Source organism: Opisthocomus hoazin, chromosome 9 (assembly GCF_030867145.1).
Source record: "Opisthocomus hoazin isolate bOpiHoa1 chromosome 9, bOpiHoa1.hap1, whole genome shotgun sequence".
NCBI lineage: Eukaryota > Metazoa > Chordata > Aves > Opisthocomiformes > Opisthocomidae > Opisthocomus > Opisthocomus hoazin.
The window spans coordinates 41376368-41394390 of record NC_134422.1 but is presented as its reverse complement, the minus strand read 5'-3'; the positions used below and the strand labels follow the sequence as shown (position 1 = coordinate 41394390).

The window sequence follows — 18023 nt, the reverse complement described above, 5'->3', positions numbered from 1 at the left end:
CTCTGAGTGGAAGTAGTCAAGAGGAGGGACACGCCACCGGGCACATTTCCACTGACGTTACACGGCGTCTTTCGTACCGCACGCGGCATCGTCCCATCCAGCCTTTGTTAAGGAGAAACCAAAACCTGTCACTTTTACTTTTGCGTAAGTACTCGGGGCTCCGTTACACCTGGAGGTACTTCACCTTCTTTTCTCCTTTTTCCTCTGACTTAAGAAAATGCAAAATGAAAGACCACAGCGTTAAGAATATGATGTATTCTCCGCTTCAGACTGTTGACATCCTGAAATTATGATTCAGAATTGGAAATAGAAAAGCTGTTTATAAAAAGGTCAGCTTCCTATAAAAAAAAAAAAATCAATTTTGATGAAATCTCATCTTTTTTTCAGGAAAAATTTCTATGAAAAACGTTCGAACAGATGTAATATGTTGAGCTGCTGCGGTGCAATCTGTGGTCCGCGGCTGGGTTTCGCGTAGTTTGCTAACGTGGACAAACACCCTCATAAAAGGGAAGGTGGCCTCTAGCATGGGACCAAGGCATGGGCAGAGCCCGCTCGAGGACAGAGATCCCTGGGGCATCCCTCTTCTCGGCTCACCCACCACAGCCTGCTCCCAACCCTGCCGCTGGCTCTTTGTCCGCAGGCAGAATTACAGCCTGGCATCGCCTGCCCTGAGGTGACATTTTATCTTTAGTCTTTCCTGCGCTGAAAAATATCCCAATGAAAATGGTGTTTGCACCGGTGGGATTAAAAATGATGCGGTGCAAGCCTCGAGTGCAGGTATCAGACAGGTAGTGCTCTCCTAAGCGCAGAGTCAGTCGCCGAGGTGTCCACACGGAGAGCCTGCTCACCCAGAACAATCTCTTTAGGTCACGGAGAGGAGCAGGCGCTCATTCAGCCCACCTAAAACCTGCAACGACCAAGCTTCTAACTCCAGTATCTCAGTAAACAGCCAAAACCTACCTGGGAGAGGTTTTTTCAGTAAGAATTTCAGGGCCTGTTTCCTGTAAGGATTTCAATGCCATCATTGGGTGATGCCGCTCTTGCTTGTCTTACAGTTTCCACACGGCTTCATGCTTCACTTTTTTTTTTTTTTCTTTCTGTAACATGAAATCTCAGAATTCTATGGCAATTAAAAAGAGCTACTAGATAAACAATTTGGGCAGTAAAACAAACAGTGCTGTCCAAACAGAAGCTGTGGGGCTCTAGGAACAACACAGTAACAAACCACCATTATGGCTTTAGGAAAAATGTGAGTGGTACGAATTTACTAAGAAGAGAGCAAATGCATTGCTTTCTGCTACTCTTTCCCAAGAATAGTTTTACCTGGATTTGAAGAGTACAGTCCCGAGCTACTTCTCTTGCTGAGAGATGCTGCGTAAATCTCGCTGCTTTGTAAGCATCACACCGTACCCCAAAACGTTTGCACGAAGGAAGGAAGTTGGCAGAGGTGCCCGTTCAAGCACACGAACCAGAACTTCCTTCAGTGGTCTTGCTCACTTTTCTCCCTTTAACTAACTTTAGTCAAGTACCGCCTGTTTTGAAAGACAAAATAAACAGGAACGTTAAAGTACAGAATAAGAACTACAATGAAAATAAGTGATTTATGCACTTTGGATTATTAATTTTTATTCACCTTTCAATGGCAAACATGTTTAATCTTTTCTCTTGCAGTATGTCCCAATGGAGTCAAGTTCAACAACTGGAAATAAAGTTTTTGGAGCAGGTAGACCAGTTCTATGATGATAACTTCCCCATGGAAATCCGGCACCTCCTTGCACAATGGATAGAAAGCCAAGATTGGTAGGATTAAATTTATTCCCTCTCATATGATTTCAATCCTGAACGATTCTTTCCTTATCTGGCAGATTTTTAGGGTGCTCATTTGTGAGCTGTGCAGGCATCTGCACTCCAGAAATAGTATTCCACTAGTTGCAGATTTAGCCCGTTGAACTGTTCAGCCTTAAATTTAAGGAATGTCTGGAGGTAAAGCTTCATTTGAAGTTATTCCTAAACACAATCCAATAAAAATAATCCAGCAAATTAACAGTATTACAGTTTCTTTATAGAAAAAAAAAAATAACGCTAGTTAGTTTTCAAGGGAGATGTTATATGTTTATCTCTTGCAGCATAACATTATTCACTTGTCCAAAACTGCACTTAAAGCTGGATATATAGTTTCGGGGAACAAGCCAGCTATTTTCAGGAACACCTCTAGAAGGTGAATTTACGCATAAATTTGGATCAAATTCACTGAATAGTTATCTTAAGAAAATTCAGAAGTAAATGCCAAAAAAAAACTTACATTAGTCATAACAGAAAGAGACATCTCAATTTTTCAAGCTAAATCCACAAGACTATCGGAGGGCTATTAGAAAAAAAAAGAAATTCCGCTACGGAATATTATCTTTCCTTACAGTTTATAGCTCAGTGTTTCTGGGGCTGTAGGAACACGGGAAGCATTAAAACCCCCTTTTCGCCAGATTTAGCAGGCATATCTCAAACAGGCACCTGCCATTTGGGGGACACGGAGAGAATATCCCAAGGACAAGGATGCCATGTAGTCCAAAGTCTATCTTCCTCTACTTTGCTCGTTAAAGTTATTGCCCTTCACGTCCCAAGCTGTTCCATACGCAGCAGAACCAGCAAAGCCTGTTTCTCTGTGTGTTTGTGTCCTTCGTCCCCTACATACCCTTCACCAGTCGCTTCAGAGCCTTCCTGTATCCCCAAATAGCTTGGCCGGGCGAAGGCTCATCTGGAGCCTGGTGTGAAGATATAAATCTGCTGACTGGCCATCTGGCCACCGCCTCCTGAGGCATGTTATTGCTGCCATTTTCCTCAGCAGAGGCACTAGTTTGGATTCCTCTCTCCTACCAACCTGCCAGTTTTCCGTGAAATTTGTAAGAACACGCTATCTTTTGGACTTCGAGCCCACTGTCAACTTTGTCTGCAACTGGGCAGCAAATTCTGAAATTATATCTGTGTGACTGACAGTGAGAGGGACAGTATGCATAAGCCTCGTTCCCTCTGGGAAGCGGGTGAAAATATTTAATTTAAAAAAAAAAAAATTAAATACTCACTGGACCAGAGAGTGGAAAACCCTGGTTGTCTCCCCTGTCTGACTCCATAGCCTATGCATGCTCACTGTGTCTTTATAGCTGTGTATCTGCATGAATATAAATAAAAGGGTCATAAAATGAATTATCCACAAACCTCTATATGCAAGTCACCATATAATTTAAAGCCTTTTTTTGCTGCCTAAATTTCTGAATGGATTATGGTTTTCTGTAGAAGTAGTTCAATGCTGCTTATGACATTTTAAAACGTGGGTGTTTCTCAATTCTTTAGGGAGGCTGCATCCAACAACGAAGCAATGGCAACAATCCTTCTCCAGAACTTGCTAATACAAGTGGACGAACAGCTGGACCGGGTTTCGCAGGAGAAGAACCTTCTCTTGATACACAACCTGAAAAGAATCCGGAAGCTGCTGCAGGTAGGTCGTCACTTCTGATGACAAACTGCGTACCCTTACCGGTGTCTAAAGGCAGCACCCAGCCGCCGTTGAGCGCGGTTTGTTCCCACGCACAGCTCAGAGCTGTCCCGATTGCTACAGACTCCAAGCAGCTACGGGAAGACCCAAGCCTTCAGCCAGATAATTCAAAATAATAATTCCACTGTCTGTTACTTTGTGGAACAATAATTCGTATTTTAAAGCACTCCGCTCAGATACAATAACGCTGTGACTTCTTAGCTTTAGGTGTATCTGTCTCAGCTCTTAAAAATAAGGTTGTGTAGGGCTTATGGATGTTCACGTTCATTACAAATGCAATGACCGCCTCTCAGACACATACAGGCATTTAACTATGGAATAAAAATGCATATTTTGGGCTTAAAGCAGCACCCTGAAAAAGGAACCCCTGTAAATCATTAGCATGTTTGCTAGTTTATGCTTAACTGGGATTATTTGTTACGAATGGCTTAAAGGATTTTCCGTTAGGCTTCTATAGAATGGTATTTATTTTGATTGGCTGAATGTTTCTTTAATAATTGTTTATCTAAGGCAAAGATTCTCAGAGTTCCACTCCATTAGTCATCTACTTCCTGACATCTGTCTGTCTGCTGCGTAAAACAGAATGCATCTGAGTTTAATGAATGTTTGGGGGTTTTTCCTCTTCTTTGATGGTGTTTTCCATAAGTACTTAAAGGACAAGTATATTGCTTGCAAAACATTTTCTTTATTTGATAGATATATAAATATATCCTGGTCTGGAAAATCTTAGCATCACCTTGCCAATTGTTTGGTTCTCTTTATGGCTGTGTATCTTTCTATTCTTTATCCCTGATGGTGGTCTCTTAAAAATGTGACAGTATTTCCATCGCTACCCCTTTTTATTCTGGTGTTACACAAGCAGGCTCACGTAACTTCAAACTAAAGTTGCTTTTTATTTCCTTTCTGGGTTGTGTAGCAGCACCATCCACAATTTCAGTATGCTCAGACAGCGAATTTACAGACCTGCTTTTGGAGTCAACTGCAGAAAGGTTAATCCTGTGATTTCTGTCATGGTCTTGGGCAGAGACAGAGCTGTATCAGTAAAGCTATGCTCCCACAGCAGCATACATGCAGAACGAGCATTTCGGGGCCCTGAAACAAGCAGCTGCATTGGTGTATTCCTGACTTAAAAGACTGCATTTATGATTATACCATCACAATATGCAGATGCAGAAGGACTGGTATATATTAATCTTGTGGAGCCTATAGATAAAAGCCTCTCACCATTCCTTCTTCTCTTCACACCACTTCTTTTACTCTAAAATTTTTACCAGACTTGAAGTGGCAGCTCTGCAGGCTCTGTGACATTGGGCATACCGAGACAAGTCAGGCCTTGGGTGCACACACGCGCGAGTTTCCATAACAGCTAGTGTGAAAATGGCCAGAATCAAAAACACTTCAAGTCCTGGCGTGTTTGGAAATTACGCTATGATGCACTTCCCGATGAGCACAAAGCAAAGGAGGCTTATTCCAGACAAGCAAGAGAAGGGGGAGTTTTGAGTGATTTCTGATTAAGCGGTTTCTCAGGTGGCAAGGATCCAAGTCACGATTCCAGAACAAGCCCAAACGCTCAGGCGTCCCCGTTACAACGGTACAGCAAGGTCACAGTCACCGTATACAAGCTACAGCGGCAGCAGAGCCAGCTGGAGCTGGTCTGTTCCTTCTCTAGATAAAGCAGCAGTAAAAATCCCTGTGGGGTAGCCTAACCCATCATTTCACTTGATGGCTCCAAAAAGAAATGCCGCACGAGTCGCGCCGTGCACCAGCTTCTTTCCTCTGTCGCCCTGTAAGGCCCCGACTTCGCCAGCCTTCTCAAGCAGCAAGCTCTCTGCTCCCTCGGGCTGCACAGGTCTGTAGGGCTGCAGCCTGAAGCATGACGGACCTCTTGAGAGGACATGTGTGATGCTGGAATTACTCTGCTTTTTAAAACAGGTGTCGGTCTTTGAGCTTTGGAGTAAAATGTTTCCAGCTGAGCAAAAAAAAAATATATAAATACAACAGCTCTCTCCATCACTAATAGTGTTGGCCTTTCTCCATCACACCGAGGCAGCAGATAACCTGTGTTTGGATAAAGAGCTACTCGTTCAGTTTCAAAATACACACGTGAACCACCAGATGCTGAACAACACTTTCACTATCAGAGTTACCCCGATTTCTTACGACCTTTAGCACCACCACCCACAGTCCATTCTGATTTCCAAAATCGTTTTGACAGGCTGGAGTAGGACCACACTCTTGCAAAGGGACATTTATTAATATTATTATTATTTTGGATAAGGCAAAGAATTTTAACTATGTCTGAAGAAATTTGTGACACAGGTATTCTGGATTTTTGTGTAAAACATTATGGTACAACTTCTAATTTTCAGAACACAGATGACAAGTGCATTTTCAGCCAAAGCATGGGCTGCATGTTCTATAGAGCTTCACAGGTAGTCTGCTGAGCTTCAGCTCTTAAAATTGTTTCCTCATTTCTTAGGTAAGTACATCAGGAAAAAAAAATATGCTATGGTAGCTGTAATCAGCTGACATCCTATCCTTATTAATTGTCAAGTATTATTAATCGACTGTGAACTGTACATGGCACATAGTACGGACAGTGTCTGCTGTAATATCCTTAAATTTGAGTACGCAAATTACGTAATTACAGCTTTTTTTTTTTTAATGCATCACTAATTGTATTTTATTGCTGAATATGAGAGAAGTTTGGAACCGGGCCTGTGGCTCCCCACCCACAGCTGGATGCCCTTGCAGATACCCGGCTCTTGCAGTCTGAGCTAGTTTGTGGCCGTTTCGCGAGCCACCAGCAGAAAGAGGTGACCGATGTACAGTGTCCCACGCCACGGTCCCTGTTGTCCCAACATACCACCCAGGGAAAGGAAGACCGGAAGGTACACGGTAAAACCGGCGAGGTCTTTCACTGACTTTGACAGAGGAAGGACCAGGCTCCTAAACAGGAGAGGAAGCTGCATTTGTAAACACCTTTCAACTTCTGGTGACTCCGCGAAGAGTGTTGGTTTGATTTTCGCCGAAGGTTCGTTACCGTGAGCCCCCCTTTCTCTCTGCTTTGCTCTCCAGCGCAGGCAGTTCTTTGAAATTTTGCAGCTCGCTCCTCTTCCTTCCCCTCCACACCACACACACGGACGTACAGACACAGGTACGGCGTGCACACACACACACAAAGCTGTTCAACCGCAGCACGAGTGCGCTGCTCGCTCACTATTTTGAGCTAAATTATGTTACAATATTAAGCAACATTTGTCAAACTAGATAATGCTGGAAACTGGCATTTATCACTAAGTATGCAGAGCAGTGTGTTGAGCTATGGTATAGGTTCCTGAAAACTACAATAACAATGATAGAATAATTATGATTTGAGAACACACAAAAGCCATTCAAAAGCATTCTGTAGTTCTTGACAAAAGGCAAAACGAGCAACTAATGTTTAATCAGAAACACAACCAGGTTGTTAACGAGGAGCAGCCTTAGAAGAGGAAGCCACGCGCGCTGCACCAATGGCTCGTGCGGCTGTTCGCTAGACAGCAAAGGACTCGTTAGGATCCAGATTCCTGGTGCTGCTGCTGAATCTAGAGAGAATCGTGCCTATGAGCTACCAGCACCACAGCCAAGCACACCCCGTCTGAAAGATCTCCCTGGGATTCATTTTTGTGACAAGATGGAGACAAAGTTCTATTCCGAGCCTCACCTGAAACATCTTCATGTAAACACCTTAGTCGCTCCATGAAAACACCGATGGAAGTAGTGGAATAAGTGAGACCTCCACTGTGTCATACTCACAACAGAAAGCTTTGGGCAATCTTAGGCATTAAGAAGGGCAAAGAGCAGAAGTCTGAGCAGGAAGACAGCTCTGCCGGGCACCGTTGCTTTTAGGTAACAGGGACCATCCCTATTCTCTCACCGTTAGAGAAATAACTACAGAACGGGGCATTTCTGCTCCAGCTGCTGACATTTCCATAATTCTCTTGAGGCAAAAAAGAAACATTGCCCAGGAAACGTGCAATCTGACAAAGTTAAAAGCACTTGAAAAAGCGCTGAGGAACTTGGCTAAGCAGCCGAGGTTACTGCTAGCTCTCAGTAATCTGCTTCTCTATCCGTTTCTTGCTTTCACTGAAACATCGCTTCTTGACATTAATCCAGTATAAAGGCACTTACTATATTAAAGTCTGGGTCAGCGTTTTAGGTTAAAATCCTTCATATTTATTTCTTACATTCTTATTATGACTTCTCTAGTCAGTAAATTGGATTTATTTTTATAGCAGAGCAGCCTTTTGTGGCTGTGCTCTTTGGTGGGAGACTGCAGCACAGCCACTTGGTAAATTGTTAAACCTTCTGTCCGCCTTCCCACAGAACTCCTGCTCCCCCCAGCAGCGGTTCTGGAAATGGATGAGGAGAGAAAATGTTTGGAGGCAGAACGAGAAGCTATATCTATACTTCTTTCTCCTGCTTAAAACCTAGCTGGAGAAAAGCAAGGCAGATTAATCACAAGGAGATGGTTTGTGCTGTTGCCATGCCAACAAAGCATCAAGGGCAGATGTTCAGCTCGGGAGAGCTGCCTAGCACTTCTAGGAACCAAACCGCAGATGCAGCAGTCTGCACGACCCTAGCCCACCAGCAAACACATCTCGGTTCTCAGAAGGAATGGTTTCACACGGCAGCGTACCTGTCCCTGATGTAAGCTCCCGCGCAACACACGAGTAGATTTAGTACACGAAGATTGTTGGGGAGGTATGGAGACACTCATGTTAGACAAGCACTGTCCATGTTCCTGACTCACAGGCCAAAGTCCTTGGCTAGGGGAGAGCTGCCGAGCTGCAGTACACCAGGGCAGGCTTGGAGTAGCCCGGGAATCAGCGATGGCCACCATACCCCAGCATCCCACCACTCCATTTAGGAACGGTGCTGGTGGGTGTGGGTCTCCAAGTGGTCCAGTGATGTTCACCTCGGGGCTGCTCTTCCCCCCCAACTCCAAGCTGGTCACCTGGAGCCCTCGGCAGGTACCTGCTAGATGAGATGTAGCTCTGTGGGATGCAGCCAGGCCGTGCGTGGGCTCAGGTGGGCTCCCAGGAACCGAAGAACCGCTGGCTGTGCCGCACACTGCGATGGGCGCGTGACAACTACACCAGGAAAAAGCAGAAATTCCCAGAATCGTCCTACTCATAACTGAAGCTCTCATTTATGCTCTAGTCTCAAGACAACTTTTGAAAGCAATCCCTTCTCACTAATGGCAACGTGCATCTGTGTCACATCACTGTTTACGGTTCTTAGGGGAAAATCGGATTACATAAATCTTACTTTATAAAAGTGAAATAACAGATTTCAGGAATAAGAAGAAGGGCTGCTCTGCTCATTTACCATTGAAGCCTGAGTTAATGAGTATACTGTGTGCTCCGGGGAACAATTTGCTGTAATTTATGTATATTCATGCTATTCATTTGGTACTCGCAGCAGATTCGCAGGTATTGGTGAACTTTACCACTCACCAGCCCTGCTAGAGCCTAAGGTGAGGGGAGGGAGGGCAGGGGGGATTCTGCCTGAGCAAGCAGGTCTGTGCGCACGCCATTAACGCCTTGGGCTGTGCTTGCACAGGGAGAGCTCAGGCACAATCGCTGCATTTGCTGATTCACACCAACCAGTTATATCAAAATGAGCTTCTGGAAGTACTGTAGTTCTACTATGGAGACAGGAGGTAATACTTTAGTTCTATTTCTTCCTCCTGCACAGCCCTACTTTTTTACAGAAAGGCCTGGAATAACATATGAAAGTATCTTCTGTCATCTTAATCAACATATATTAACATTACAGCACTTCTTTCCATATAAAATTCACCCTGTTTCTAAGTAGTACAAACAAATAGCACCTTACTTTGCACGATGCTGCTTAAAAGAGTAACACAGTAGTGGGCTCCTGATTCTGCCTCAGGTTCTCAGTTATACTGCCCAGTTTGTTTCCATCCGTAATGAGAACTGAACAAACATCTTTGTGCTTCTCCAGATAGAACCAAAATGAACACAGAAAGGTTTTCTCGTGCAGGTGACTGTTTATGCAAGTCACTGTACCAGAAAGGTACATGCATGAGGGATCCTAAGACTACTTCTTTCAGTACATCAAAGAAAACGGACAAAATAGCTTTAGATCTGAAATGGGACATTCCAGCTGGTACTTCACAAACAATTCTAATAAGCACTGTGCTGAGAAACAGTTGCAAAGAATGGAAACACAGCCATTGATGTTGAAGTTGCAGTTTCCTGTTACAGCTTACAACAGGGCGAGAATGGAACAAAACAGAGGAAGTTTCTAATACACCAGAGCAGATCCATTCCAAAATGTTATTTACGTGTATTTGGCACTCGTGTAACCTGCCGGATCAACAAAGCAACTAACTATAGCAGGCAATGTCTTTCGAACCGTTGTGTCCTGCTGTCTAATACAATTCAGACTGGTTTTTCGTCTTAGCATCTCGCCCCTGGCGAGTTTTCCTGCTCAAGCATTAAAGCTGTTCACAAAATTTTCGGCGTCCAGACGGGAAGCCCCGCGCAGCAGCCTGTACGCGCAGGCAGCCTGCCGTCAGCCGTCGCAGGCTGGCGACCGCACGCCGGCTAATCCAGATTTCTAAAAACGAGCGATGCAAGACCTAAAAAAGGCGACTTGCTAGAATTAAAATATTTTTGAGTTCCTAGTTATTAAAGAACACAACACTAACAGTTTACAAATGTTTCGTTTTGGTTCTGTAGAATGGATAAGGGTTAATTTACAGAGGTAAAAATACAAACAAACTGAACAACCTCTTGTGGGCTTTGTTCATCCCAGAGTATTCAGGGCCCAGCTGCAGTCAAACATCTGCCTCAAAGATTAGTTAATACTACTCAGGTCTTTCTGTCCAGAACATGGAGCGGGGGGTGAATATATATAAAAAGAGAAAACCATAACCCAGTCCTCTCTCCTCCGCTGTTTTGCTCTTTTTCATAGGCAACGCTGTACTTTTATTTATTGTGAAATAAACCCCATTCAAGTAAGAAGCATCGCTACATTATTCCTCCTCCCTGGCAGCACAGCTCTGCTGTCTGATGATGAGATCCACAGACATATATCTTCTGTAGCTGTATCTCACCCTACCTGCTCAGAAATCTGCCGTTTCTACGGCCTGTTCCTTGACCCGTTTTAGCATCTTCTGGGAGGGGCTCAGCAGTGGAATTTGGGGGCAAACTGGAGGATGGAAAAAGAGATCTCTGTCTTCACAGCTCTTTCACTGTGCTTTGACAGCTTTGCCTATTGCAATTTGGTTGCACGCGCCCTAAAAATACGTGCAGTCTTTTGGCAGTTATGCATTACACGACAGGAGAAAAGCAGAATGACAGCACTGCAGACTTCCCACACGTCGTGGGAGCTGTAGAAAACAATGAGGCTGCCTTCAAGTTCTCTCTTGTACTTTGAGAGGGGGAAGGGGAAATCTAAAAATAAAAGTCTAACAACAACAGTCTAAATAGAGAGTGTCACAGGTACTTCCTCTTAAAGACCTAGATAAAACAGAGCCATCTTTCTAGCAGAAATATTTTCTTAGTAAGAATATCACCTGCTGAAACACAAGCTTTCAAAACCTCCCAAGCACTTTACCTACGTCAGGGTACCACAGGGACCGGCTCTTTCTTTGTATTCTAGTACTGTCCTCATTAGGTTTTCTGCCTGGGTGCATAAACAAAGGTAGAAAACAAATCCGGGTAAAATGTTGTTTGTCGTATCTGAAGGTGAAAACGGGAAGCGTGCGTCTGGTTATGCCTTCCCACCCACACGTTTCTTTGAGATACACAACTAGGCCAAAGTTTTTTCTCTTTCAAAAATAAAACAATAGACAAAAGGTTTTTTTTCCTCCCTGTTTTTAATCATGTAAAGGATGAGATATCTGCTTATCTAGAAAGATGCCGAGTATCAGACTTGGTAAAACAAGCACATCACAAGTAAGCAACAGGGAAGGAAATGTATTTTCGCTTGACTTTATAATCTCCATATCCCACCTCCCTTCCATCAGCTTCTTTAAATATTGATTCAACCTCAACAAATACATCAACAGTCATACTAGTTAACGGTTCCACGCCTCCAAGGAAAGCTCCTATTGGATACAATTAAAGGGCTCAAGCAGGCTTTTTTCTAGGAGAAACAAGAAAAAAATACAGCTGATGTTTTTGATAGTTTAAAAAGAAAAAAAGAAAAAAAAAGAGACTAGCTGGAGGAAGAGAAAAAAAAAACACACCAAAAAATTCTGAAGTGCTCTTTCAGAATTCGAAAGTGCTAAAACCTACTCTAGTCCTTTTTAGGTCACCTTGAAAACCAGAAGATAACCAGGTAAACCCCTGACTGACTTTCTAAAGGTTGCACCGCACATCCTTCTACGCTACAAGCAGAGACCAACAGTTACCAATACCTAAATCCTCTACTTTAATCACTGAAAACAGACTCAGGATACTCAAGAAGGGCATACATAGCATTCATTTATAGATGGGCGCAGTATATAAAGACATTTGACACATGAAAACTGGCCAGTACTACTGTGGTTGGGAGGCATCACTTTGTGATGGAGCTGCCCACAGGAAAATAAGCTACGTTTTGGAAAACTAAAAAAAGGAGAAGAGTAAGAGAATGAATCTCTGGTTTGGATTTCTTTATTCATCTCAGGAAAAGTAATGCATTTCAGATAGTAAAACTGACAGTTGTTTGGTGTTCTTTTTAAAAGCACACGTATTTTAAAGCATCATAATAAGTATTTTAGTTTCTCCCTGATCTTACAACTTACAGAATCAAATCTTGCATTTCCCCCTGCCACCGTTTCATGCATCTTAACTTATCCCAAATAATTCAATCTGTTTTAAAATCTGGCTAAAGGGTCTAAACTCTGCACACTATAATGTATAAATTGTTTTTCCAAACATGCCTCTTTCTTCATGACCTGGTGAGATACTATCACAACAGATGTCTCTGGAGCAGAGAGAGTACATGCTGAGCGGTGGTAGGAAGGTTTTCTCCCAAGGAAATTTCATCAGCATTCAGGGAAAATTTTCACCTGTTCAGAATGAAAGTTTAATTTCCCCTGTTTGCTTAAATTTAGCATCATGCTGGTAGTTATTGAGAAAACAGTCCAAATAAGATCATTTGGTTTTTTGTTGTAAATCATGGTACGGATGACCTCATCAAAACAGAAGAGAGGAGACAGAAAAAATTTCTAACAGAATTACAGTAATATTAGCAGATAAGACTAATGTTTCCATTTGAAACTTCAGATCAAAGGTAAATCCTCAATTTCTCTTTGTTGGTATCTATCAAAAGACAATTATAGGTTTTCTCTATAAATATCTAAACTTAATAACACAATTTTGTGTAACTACAGAATCCACAACCTTCCTCCTTCCCCAGCTGCCAACGCTGATGTCACACTAAGTTAGGATCCCCCTGTCTCAAGCCTTTTTTTTTTTCTTTCATTAAATTTTCTTTGTTTTCCAACTTATACTACTCTTTCAATGACAGGAAATAATTTTCAATTAGTCATTCAGAAGCCAAGGTCATCTCGAGCAAATTCTGCCCTCGACCACAGACAGAATGGGAGTGCAGAGCAGCAAGAGTTGGTGGTAGCTGGATGATGAGGGAATACCGAGTGGCACATTCTGAAGCACAGTTACCTCCGAGAAGTATAAAACGTGGGGAGAAAAAATTCGGTGTTACTATTTTGGAGTCAAACACATTATTGTGACTTTTAGCAATTATTATTTAGTAAGTTACAATTACTGAGATATTTAAGGTTACAACATATTTATGACTTGTCAATTTACTATTGCTGAGTTGCAAATCCATCTGCCAGATTACTGCATCTGTCTGTCGCGACGGCAAGGCCCGTTCCCAGCCTTCGATCGCAAGCGATCGTGTGGCAGATCCACCGTTATTCCAGCTTTTGTCGGCGGGGCTGCTGCGCCAGGAGGGCGGGTGGCAGCTCTCCATTGCCCTGCTTGACGTCTGCTCAAACTGGATCAAGCTGAATAAGCACCAGACAGCACAAGTACGGGAATCACTACGGGCGCAGCTTATTACTAGAGCTTTGTGAGTTAGAGAAGAAAGAAAGAAAAAAGTGAATTTCCACTTCATCTCTTGATTCAGATAGTTTTCTCTTAATGAAACAAAGAAAAAAAGAGAGAGAGAAAGAGTTTTTAAAAGTTTTGCATATGAAGAGTATCTAGAAATGCTAGGAAAGTCCCTAATACCTGGCATTTCTTGTGGGGATTTTAAAACATCCCACTGTCAGAAGATTTTTTTTTTAAGTGTGTCTTCTACATAAATGAATTTTCCAGCTCCGAGAGAGGAATTTATTTGTTCTTGACTTCATTAAATAGCTTTTGTTTGCCTCCTTTTTGCCACAGGGCAAAGACAAAAAGCAACCATCGACCCTTAGAGTGCTCAAATTCCGTGGGGCAGCGGTAAGCCGGGACTAAACACCCCTCAAGCTTTGTAGCTTCACAGAGCCTGCAGATACAAACGTATGGTATGGTCCTCAGGTAGTAGCCATCCATGGGGAAGGTGGGACCCCGCTTTACCAGCAAAAAAATACAGCAAAAACATAAACTGAGGAATTAATATACACATCAGTGGATTTACACCAGTCACAGACTTCTCACCATAGCCTTCCTCCCAAGCCTTGCTAAAACCAGGACTTTTTTCTCCTCTAATGAAGGTGCAGATAGATGAGACGGGCTCAGCGACACAACTGACCGCAGTTGAAACCAGGCAGGCCTCTTCTCCCCTCTCCCAGCCGACCTCTCCTGCCTTCACATGCTCTAGTCCTTAACGACAAACTCATCCTTTTCTGAGAAGTTTCAGTCCCCTGGGGAGCAGAAAGCCTGTTCAGCAAAAAAGCACGGGTGGTTTCCATCCCATTTAGCAACGTGGACTGGGTCAGTAAGGAGGCGGGCACCAGACCGAAACGAGAGAGGGGCTGGCACTGCGCTGCCAGGAGCACGAGCACTCTTTGCAGCAATCAGTTTGCTCTGACTGTTGCTGTTGGACCCTACCATCACCTTACTTCTACACGAAGCTCCGCTCCACCCTTCAGCTTTTGCAGAAAGATCACAGCCATTGCCCACGTTCCCATATTCCCTTCCCAAAGTCACAGCCTGACGCTACGCAGAGACAGCTCGGGAATACTCCTGATAAAGACGACTACGGGTACATTCCCGGACTTGAAGTCCAGTTGTGCTGGAGGAAGCGTGCAGTGAGAACACGGTTACCACCCTCGCAGCCAAGGGCATCGGAAGGCGGCAGGGAGAAGCGAGTAACAGCAGATCTTCAGCACTGTCGCGTGACGGGGACATCCGCAGCGTGTCCTCAGTGCTAAATTCCCCTCCCCGCCACCCAGCAAGGAGCAGGCAGGGAGGGAGTGCTCAGCGCTTCCTCTGAGCCATAGCATCTCCTGGGGTAGTACTACTCACCGCTCCTTTTTTCCAGAGAAACTCCTAAAATCGCAGTCTAGCTCATAACTCCCATTCCTCAGGGTCACTGATAGAAATGATTGCTGGAGTAAAGCACCACCCTGAACTGCTTTTAAAGAGATCAAAGGAGGTCCGGCACTGGGACCGCTTTGGGTGTGCACTGCTTGGACTGCGGGCCAGGTAATTCATTCGTCCTGAGAAGACTTCAGAAATCCTAGACATGTTAGAAAACTTTGTTTCATTGCCAGCAATGCCATGGCAATCAAAGCTTCTCTAGAAGGGAACATATTGTACACCAGTTTTAAGAGTCCTGCATCTTTCACCTTAGTCTCTACCTGGACCTAGAGTATAACCAACAGCATGGCATTTAATACAGAGCAGCTCAGACCAAGTCTCCATTATTAAAATTACCATTTTTACTGAACTACTTCTCTATCTCGTAACTGAAGTCAAAACATATTATGAAAAAAATCTTTCAGATTACTTGGATTTCGTGCCAAAGCACCCAGGAAATAATTCCATTCTGTCTGTCTAGGAAGAAGTGTCAGAAATATATGTTCACTGTCATAGTAACAGTTGGAATATTGCAGCAGTGCGTTCACATGTCTATCAGATATGTTCACACCCTTGTTTCTAATACAACCATTGGTATGAGATATCAAAGGAAAATACAATTTAAGTATGTATAAACTTATTGTGCTATGTGCAGAGAAAGCAAGAATAAATGAAGTTCTGAGTGCCAGCAAAATATGATGAGAATAAAAACTAATCAGAAAGAGGGGAAAATAGAACAAGTCCAAAAGTGGAAACTGCACAGGAAAAGAAATGAACTGGATTCATTCCAATGAATGGCTGAAAACTGTATGAGCACTGAATAAAGAACATCTGAATGAATGATAAGCGAATACTGAATAAAAGACATGAAGGATATCGAGAAACACTGAACAAATACGTCACCGTGAAAGACGCTGCTTGACAGTACTCAGTCATTCCAATTTGATCAATACAGCACAAACCAATATTTGTTCAAATTGCGCCCAGTCCTCAGTCGCACACCAGCAATTCTGCACCTTATTTATGGTGGTGTAAAACTAGAGACATTTTTTGGTTCTTTGGCTTGGAACAAGAGCTGCTTCTTCCTTCGTCTTAGGCACATCATTTGTCGAAGGAGAAAAATTGTTCACAGGCATTACAATTTAAGTCTTCTGCTTTTTGCCGAGGAGGCTTTTCTGCTTGCATCATTACGGTGTTGGGATGCTTACAACTTTTTTGTTGGCAGAAGTGCTACATGCTAACAGCAACGTCCTATTGAAAATGGAAGACGTGATAAAATCGTGCACTGCAGAGGCTGACAGGAAAGCCCTTTCAAACCAGCTGTGTTAGTAGCGGTGGAGCGATTCCATCTCCAAATGATGTGCACCTCGGAGCTGCATCTTTATCACCTCTGTAGAACCTTGTTAAGAATACTTTATGACAATGGCACTAACGGATGCTGAGCTGCAAGGCTGACCCAGCACTAACAAAGGTCAAGAGCAGTAGGGGAGTCTTTTCCACCCACACTGAGCTGTAGCTCGCAGACACTGAAATGCGTTGTTTGTGATTTCCAGAGGGACACCCTGAATTCTGCATTTTTAAAAGTTGTATTTACTTGTTCTTGCAGGGCAAATATCACGGTAATCCCATGCATATAGCAGTAATCATCTCAAACTGTTTAAGAGAAGAACGAAGAATATTGGCTGCAGCTAGCATGCCTGTACAGGTAACAAATTGCATTTTGTTTATCTGCTCACTCGCTTTTAGGGCCAGATCCTGTCCCCTCTTTCATTCCACTGGAGTGATTTGTGTGCACTAGGGGTTGCCAAACGCTACCCTTTAAACTCATGCTGGTACTTTGTTCGTGGCTCTGCTGCTGCAAACATTGCTAGGACTTCTATGTCACAGCTAATCTTCAAATGCTTTAATCTGTGGGAAAGGCTTTAAAGAGATTATTCTTTGCAAAACAGATGTGTATATTTTAAGTTATGCAATGCACAAATTCATGTTAATTACGCAATGCAAAAGACATTCCATCTGACACGTTGCAAAGGCACTGATAGTTCTTATGTTGTTTGAAGAAAGAAACTTTAAAGTTACACATAAAGCCTATTTTGGGGAAATTGTTACAAGGTTAAAACTCAGATGGAATTTTTAAGTCAAATGTGTTATCTTTAGATCACCTGTGGACGTAATACATACTCTTATATGAGTATTGTGAGATGGGTCTTTTCCAGAAACTTAACAATTCTTTAATTTACTAGATGTTTACTGTTTGCAGCATACCCACAGCCTTTCACCTCTCAGATTGCAGTTAAAGCAGCACGTTTTTGAAATCTGTGGGACTAAACAGATTTGTCTGTTTACACCAGTCTCCAGCTGGTTGAAGACCAGGTTCTGAAATCCCTCTCTATGCCAGAACTTGCCCTACAGTTCCTGTCACTCGTCATTATTACTCCTCCACCCATTATCCGTGCAATGTGTTCCAGGGGCCGCTGGAAAAGTCTCTGCAGAACTCTGTGGTTTCAGAACGACAACGAAATGTAGAACACAAAGTGTCAGCCATCAAGAACAGCGCTCAGGTACTTTTTTTGTCCCGTCTGCTGTTTACGCAGCCATAATTTTCATACAGACGTACCTGAACTATCTTCAAGCTGGGTAGCACAAAGACTTTTGCTCACAACCTGCACCAACCATTTACCATTATTCTGAGGACCTCAGCCCAGGTTAAATACTCGGGACATAGCTGGAAGCTCAGGTTTTTACAGTGCTCTGGCTTCAGTGCGAGAGCTCGGTATTTTAAAGCTATCACACCCACCCCTGTGTGAATTGCAGGCAGACGACCGAGTGCACTTAAGAACATACCTACTGTCTCTAAAAAGATGTGCGGTTCAGTAAACATATTTCTGCAACTTCACCTCTTATTTGGGTCAGCAGTAGCTACCCTTTGCAACCTCCAA

The 18023-nt window shown here is 43.2% G+C and overlaps 1 protein-coding gene across 2 annotated transcripts in view; it reads left to right on the top strand.

Moving 5' to 3' along the window:
- Window positions 1-1672: 1672 nt before the first annotated feature.
- Window positions 1673-18023, top strand: part of STAT4 (signal transducer and activator of transcription 4) — a 40618-nt gene continuing 24267 nt past the window's right edge. For both annotated transcript variants that reach the window (XM_075430052.1, XM_009933409.2), the window contains exons 1-4: window positions 1673-1800; window positions 3346-3490; window positions 16691-16789; window positions 17553-17645. In XM_075430052.1, the coding sequence (XP_075286167.1) occupies window positions 1673-1800; window positions 3346-3490; window positions 16691-16789; window positions 17553-17645 (465 nt within the window). The remainder of the gene's footprint in view (window positions 1801-3345; window positions 3491-16690; window positions 16790-17552; window positions 17646-18023) is intronic.